The sequence below is a fragment of the Barbatula barbatula genome (assembly GCF_947034865.1).
Source record: "Barbatula barbatula genome assembly, chromosome: 13".
Lineage (NCBI taxonomy): Eukaryota > Metazoa > Chordata > Actinopteri > Cypriniformes > Nemacheilidae > Barbatula > Barbatula barbatula.
The window spans coordinates 18,390,788-18,398,012 of NC_136776.1; the positions used below are offsets into that span (position 1 = coordinate 18,390,788).

Genomic DNA, 7,225 nt, shown 5'->3' on the forward strand with positions numbered 1-7,225 from the left:
ACAAATTTTCTGCTCAACAAAACTCTGCCAAGTGTCTATTTCATTAGAAACTAACTCTAGGTGTGTATTACAGTCATTTAAGTTTACAATACGTTTACATTTCTATGTGTATTCTCAGTACATTTAGTGACAGTTAAAAGGTTAAGATAACTAGTTTACAACTACATTTTTGAAAAGTGGATAAAGTATATTTCTGAGATTACATAAAGGTTTAAGCCTTTCTTGCATGAATTTTGAGAACCTCAGGATTTTTTCCGTATTTGTTGGATTGTTGGTCTTTTGCATGGAACAAAAGATTTTTGAACAAAAGAAAACAAGATTTGAACCTTTTAAACAAATTTACCACATTTTTCCATCAAAACCCTCACAAGAATACACACGAAATGGCTTTTTGATAGCTGTCCACTGCAGTGACCTCTAAAAAAAGTATCACACTTGAATTAAATCTTTTAAGGCCTGTACTACTACCTAGTGTACGTAAACACCTACCTAGTGTACGTTACTATTTTATCCAGAATGCATCATGATTCAATGTCGGTCTTACAGTCTACCAAAAAAGGTTCAAGGGAAACTCTATGTATTTTGTTTTTAAGATACCATTACCTACACATTACAGTACATCAATATTATTAAGGATCAACTTCAAGGTTCAAAGCAGTCAGCACATCAAATCCCTCAAGGTTAAATGCAACGTGTATGTGAGACCATCACCAGCACTGTTCATTCTTTCTACATACATCCAACTCTTCAGCATTTTATTTCATTTGTGACCCCTGTTACTACATCCACCACTTTAGGCTTATCATTATTACAACACTCGAAATCAAGACGCACATCCGCCATCACACACACGTATCTATAATGTCTGTACTCAATTACATTGAAATATTTCTCAGACAACCCGCTCGCACCACCTCCAAACCCTACAGCTATTAAAAAGCTGAAAATTGGCTGGAATCGCCCATCTCTCCAGATCGTCAGCACGGCCCACCCTACATCGTTTCAAAAGAGGGTCACGGAGGTCATGTCTGGGCAGGTCTCGAGGGGCAGATGGGACGAGTCTGGAGGGCACGTCTGAATGGTCCTTGGTCCAGTCCCTATAGCAACAGCCAGGCCCACAGTAAGTCTCAGACTGGGCCTCCTGACAGATGCACATAATTAATGTGATTAGATACGTCAACCCCGTCACCCTTCACTTCATTAAGCAAGACACGACTTCCAGACGTGTCATCGCCCTGCTTGTCATGGGAAAAAAAATATATGTCTGAGTTTTAGACAAGACGTTGGTGGGACGGAGGGTCTGAGTGGCGAGACAGGATAACTTAGACTTATTCGTGAATACTTAACTAAGGTCCACATTCATTACATTTTTGTACTAAGGCGTGTAAAGAAAATGATCACAGAAGAATTGTGAATGTAAATCTCAAATGTGCCCACAAAAATGCTACACACTCATCCAAAGGGTGTTTTTACAAAAGACAAATGCAGAGGAAAGCATAAATCTGAGCAAATATTGTGTTCATTTGACATGAAGTGGCAAAATTTTCAAAATATCAGCGTCACATAAGGAGTAGCCATGTGACCTAATATCAGCACCCTGGTCTGTTCTGACTAGAGGTCAGATATTGTCAGCCAGGAATCTAAACACTAAAACCCATGACATATAAAGACATATGGGCTGAGCTGATGTGTTTAAAAGTTTTTGATGTTTATGTTTAGCATGCAATTGGGTCTAAAAAAATGGGTTAAAAATGATTTTATGTTTTGCTTATCAATACAATGGAATCAAGCATCTGTTTCGGAGATTTCCCAACAACTTTTGGGTTCCTAAGAAATAGTTTTGCTAAATTATTTAGTAGTTATGACCAATTTTAGCATTTTATGTGCATCTTAGCAAATAATTGATATTATTATCATCAGCCAATCAAATTGAGCATATTTAGTATCCTGCAGTATAATCGTCTTAAACTAATTTTGCCAAAAGCTTTCTCCAAAAATAAATATGTTTATTCGCAATGTATTCACCATTATGTTCAAAACCTGTATGACTCTTTCTTTAGTGAAATGGTGGTTGTGTGTTCATACAGACGAAGTCAATGGCGGTCATGTGTTTTTGTCTATAAATATTCTTCAAATTATCTTTGGTGTTCTGCAGAAGAAAGTAAGTCTGGAATGACATGAGGGTGAATAAATGATGAAAGGACATTAATTTCTCAATGAGCCATTCCTTTCAATCGTAAAAAAACAAGACTTGTTCCTTTTTTTAAATAATTTATAGGAATCAACTGAAATGTTAATTGACACTAGCAAATTAATAAATAAATCTGAACATAATCAGCAAAACATTGTGAAGCTCGTTTTAAGACTGCAATTCTATACTATAGGAAATCCCTGCTGACTTCCTCGGACAGTAGTTTGGCAGCTAATGTAGTGAACAGAATGATGAAACAATAATCAAACAAAGAAAAATGTCCAGCACCGCACTTAACTGTACATTACAAGTCATGAAACGCGGTATTTAAAATACATGGCAAAATTATGATAAAAAAATCCAAGCCAACATACAAAATGAAAATAAATCTTCATTTGTTTGGCTGCAGCACTCAAGAAATTTGCACTTGCTGGTGAAAGAATAAAACTATTTCGCATCCCTGAGTTCACAGGCACTCAGAACTGCATCATGATGCAAAGATCGCCATATCAGGATCTTACATAGATTATGCAAATGAGGCATCAGACCGATTGTTGATTGGTTTAGATCAGTTTCAAATGTTATAGTAACAAAAGGTTTTTTTGAAACAGCTTATCTAGAACCTTCTTTGCTTTAATTGTACCAAGTAAATACTTCACCCTTGTGTACCAGCAATGTGCCAAATCATATCCATAAAGATTTTTAAGTACTGTATAGGTTTTGATGATTCAGGCATGAATATTTTTTCTCATGGCACCAAATGGTGTTGCAAGACAGTTCGTGATGATGTTGCAGTCCCTTTAGTTCACAAACTGGATTTAGTGCATAGAATATTCATTTCAGGACACTTTCAATTGTGCATTAGATACTGATGGAAATAGATGCCGAACAAGCTGCTGATGAGTTGACAGGCCGCAACCCACCAAGTGAGGAAGGCAAAGATGCCCTTGAAGAAGAGGGGTGTGAAGGCCCCATATAAGGCAACGAATAATTCGGTCAGGTGGGTGACGGTGGCTTGGACATCTTCCTCCATGTCTTCCATGTCCTCGTCGTCTTCGAGTCTGGGGGCTGGCGAAGGCGTGACCGGAAGGATTGGAGCGGGGGTCACACCTGGGGTCTCTGCTCCGAGTCCCCATGAGAAGTCACCTAAAGGCAACAGTGATGGGACAAATTATAGCTTGATTCTGATGCTGATTTTTTCCTTCCGATATTATAAACCGATATTAAACAGTCAAGTCACCCACCTAAAGATTTGAGCGCCAAGGTGGAGAAAAATACAAGCAGAATGGGCAAAAGATACTGGAGGGTGACCACTGTCAGGTAGCAGAAAACTCGTGTTACCTGCACACAAGTTTAGAAAAACAATCATAACATGATAATGTAAAAAAAGTAACAAAGTATTTAAGAATAATTGAAAATAGCAGATAACATTGTGTACTCTGTTACATTGACATGTAATGTTTCCTAAATGTGAATTCAAACAAGGCTTTGAAATCTTATCTTGCCTTTCTCTGAATGTCAATGGCAGCGATGCGCCCTGCCTCTTTCCTCATATGCTCCACCCACTTCTGAGACAGATTGAGGTAGGCCTGCAGGTGGTATCTCGTGAGCATAAGCCGTAAAACACAGAGACCCACAATGGTCCACAGACGCACAGAGTTAAAAGCCGAACTGGAAAGCCTGCAAAATTATACAGAAACATAACATTTTGGTTGCAAGTCTATTGCAAATGCTTTGCAAACGTTTTGAAACTTCATTCTGAAGTAGAAAAATGGAACAAAATCAAAGTAAATATTTTAACGTTCAATTATAAGCTAAATTTGATTGATCGTGCTTACAGGGTGATTGAGGTCTTTCCCATGGGGGCGTTGGCAAGGAAGTCTCGAGCAATGGGTTTGATCCACATTACAATAACCACCAGTGGAGACAGAAAACTCATTTGTAACAGGATTCTGAAAAGAAAAAAAATGGTTGTTATCTTCAGATCCTGCAACTCATCATAACGGCAATAAATAACTCTGCAATAAAATTAGCAGTCGCCTTACTGAATGATTGGACGGTCTGCATTCATCTGAACTGCGTCCAAGTGAGTTTGGGCCAATCGAAGCCCGGGGAAAGCGAGGAGAGCTCCAATGAAGGCGCAAATAACAGCCAGACCCAATTTTACAGACAGCTTGGTGAATGGAATTCTGAACAAAGACAGATCAAAATATAAATCGTGAATATACTGATGATAACTAAATTTGAAGGGGGTTATGATGTCTAACCATCAATGTATTACTTACGACCACTCGTAGCCGTGCTGTTTGGCGAAGACTTCAAAATTGTCAAAGAGACTTGTAAAACCTTAAAAGATTTTTTTTTAAATGTATTATTATTACAATGATAATAGTTGCAACTAGACATTAAACAGCAAAACACTATTAGGAAAATAGAAGCCGGGACATACCAGGCTCAAGACCAAATTCCAAATAGTCTTCTCTCACTACAAGAACCAGCATGGCCACAAGCAGGGATAAGAAACCAAAAGCCAGACACACCGAACGCTCGCCACCCTCCTCGGAACTGAAGTAGTGGCTCATGAGAACATACAGGGTCCTCCTGAGAACTTCAGTCAAGGAGAACAAGACAAATGTACAAAGTAGACTCGAAACAAACTTTGCAGGCAGCATTGCATATAAGGCTTCCTAAATTGTCCTAAAATGATACAGGTGAAGAACTTAAGGTGGTTTAGGGTGAAGGATACAGGCAGAAGAAAACAGTCAGCACACACCAGATGGCAGCAATATTGACCTCCTTGCTGGCATCCACAACGCTGTAATAGCCTTCAGTGAAAAGGTAGATCCCCGTGGCATACACGGCAAAGTCAATGAGCCACTGATACTCCACAAAGAACCGTAGAACTGTGGGAAACAGGGAACAAAGGGATTACAGAATGAGCTGGACTTAGTCTGAAAAAGAGGATACGGAATATTGCGTATGGAACATGCATACATGGGGTGTATTTAGTAAAGGTCTTACAGGTAAAATGACAAAGAAATACAACTAAAGTGCAGAATAACTTCCCCTTAACGTTTCAGATACAGGAACACGAAGAAAATCATTTTTTCGTATTTTGGATGCATGGATCATTCAAGACCTACCAAGAGCATCCATGACACCAACAGGAGCACTTTCCAATAGAAGATTGATGTCTTTCGGAACCGTGAGCGGCTTGGATTCTCCCTGTCCATTTTGTCTCCTGTAAACCACAAGAGATCAGCGATTTAATAGGTACACCGATCCAGTTACCCATGTTAACCACAACTACAGTTGCGTGTAATGAAACCGACGTAAACCGCTCCAACCTGTCTCGTCTTCCCGTCTTTGGAATTTGCTTTCCTGCAAGGGCACACAGCTCACCCTCAGACGGATGTTTGAACTTGAAAAGACTGAGAAAATAAACAGGATTAGATAAACATGATCTGGCTCCCGTTTCTTTTTATAGTATACCATGCTTATGCATACCTGCCGTTACATAAGAGCCAGCGTGCAAAGGAGAGATGGGGGGCCATCCTTTGCATTATGCTGACCGCCAGCAAGCTCACCACCAACTGAACACCCATCAGCGCCTTGAAGGACAACAACATATAGACATGTATTCTTATTCACAAATATACATGTTATTTGAGCTGTAAAGTGGTTTGGATCACCCTTTTAGCGGTACTATTTTGATAGGCGGATGAACTTCCGGTTGTGAGTGAATCGTTCTCTATGTAAACGGTCATTTAGTATACTGGCGCGCATCGCGAGAACTAAGTCGTTTGCCAGTTTCATGACGTCAGGAGATTGAACAAAACTTTTTTTTGTAACTTAAAATGTTAGTAGCGATTTTATCGCATTAGACTCTCTTTAACACGTTTAATATTTAATTATTAAGGCTTTGCTTTTAAAACATCGTCACGTTGATCCGATGCAGTGTTTCCAATTGCACTTGTATTTCAAGGCAATGTGTTGTTTTCCCAACTGAGGTAAGAGTCGGAATATTTATTTGTGGTAACAGACCGTATATAATCATTATTGAAAAAAATGTCACGGTTGAACGACAATAAAAACAAATCGTACATTTTAAGTTGCTGTGATTGAACTACAAATACCAGAGTTCCAAGTGGTTACAGTAGAAAAACAGTGGTTCATTTTCCTAAGGCTTAAATGCGGTGCCATCCAGCAACTCCAGACTGTGGCAGTCACTCAAGATGAGCAATGGAGTCATGCTGTCAAAGTTAGAGCACAGGTGGCGAATTCAACCCCCCCAACGCATTGAGAGAGACATGCATGGGTAGTTTGCTAACATGCTACAGCTAAACATCCGATATCGCGATATTAATCGACAACCGAGACCCTCTGCAAGTATCGGAGCCCATTCTTTGCCAGTCGCTTTATAAAGTAACACGTGCGCTATGGATCCAAAATAGACATGCAACGCCAAACCAATTCAACATATCAGCCTGAGCCAAGTTACCATCAATGCTAACAAGACAACAATACCGAGTCTACCAACAATAAACAACTGTATCAGTCGTGTTTAAAGTGCACGTTTATTCAATTTGAAAGTAACTCAAGTAAACATACTGACCATTTTCGTTAGTTGAGTTTAATGAATGGGTTTTTCGCGTAGCGGCGCACTCGTGGTGACACTTCAACGTTCCAACAGCTGAAAGAGTGTTTTGATGACGCGGGCACCGAACGCTCTGTCTGATTGGTTCATATTGGCGACGCGCGGTTCGATTGGTCGAGCGTCGCGAAACCCTACATGTCTTCGGTTTTTCTTCAAGGACAGAAATAACGCGGGGCAGCAGGTGTAACGACAAATGTGTTGTGTCAACATAGTCTTTTAAAGCCAACGTTTTTATCCTACCATTGTATTTTTTATTTGGAATTTAAAAAAAATCTTAAAATGGATTTCCTGCTGATAATTACTACATCATAAGAGTAGAATAATATTATTAACCTATCTAATGTTCATTGCAAATTAAAGCATTTCTCTGTCTCAGA

At 39.4% G+C, this 7,225-nt stretch overlaps 1 protein-coding gene across 2 annotated transcripts; it reads right to left on the minus strand.

Annotated features, from left to right (window-relative positions):
- Positions 1-1,990: 1,990 nt before the first annotated feature.
- On the minus strand, positions 1,991-6,956 carry tmem161a (transmembrane protein 161A). 2 transcript variants are annotated; one of them, XM_079471988.1, is made up of 12 exons: positions 6,807-6,956; positions 5,699-5,802; positions 5,539-5,622; positions 5,335-5,432; positions 4,938-5,094; positions 4,641-4,792; positions 4,477-4,537; positions 4,237-4,380; positions 4,030-4,143; positions 3,697-3,871; positions 3,436-3,532; positions 1,991-3,337 (listed from the first exon to the last, which is right to left on the minus strand). In XM_079471988.1, exons 1-12 carry the CDS (start codon positions 6,807-6,809, stop codon positions 3,042-3,044), a joined length of 1,485 nt encoding a protein of 494 aa, XP_079328114.1. In that variant the 5' UTR covers positions 6,810-6,956; the 3' UTR covers positions 1,991-3,041. The 2 variants fall into 2 exon arrangements, with proteins under 2 accessions (XP_079328114.1, XP_079328115.1); XM_079471989.1 differs by lacking the exon at positions 6,807-6,956 and adding an exon at positions 6,328-6,582 and having other exon boundaries at positions 2,266-3,337.
- Between the last annotated feature and the right edge of the window lie 269 nt (positions 6,957-7,225).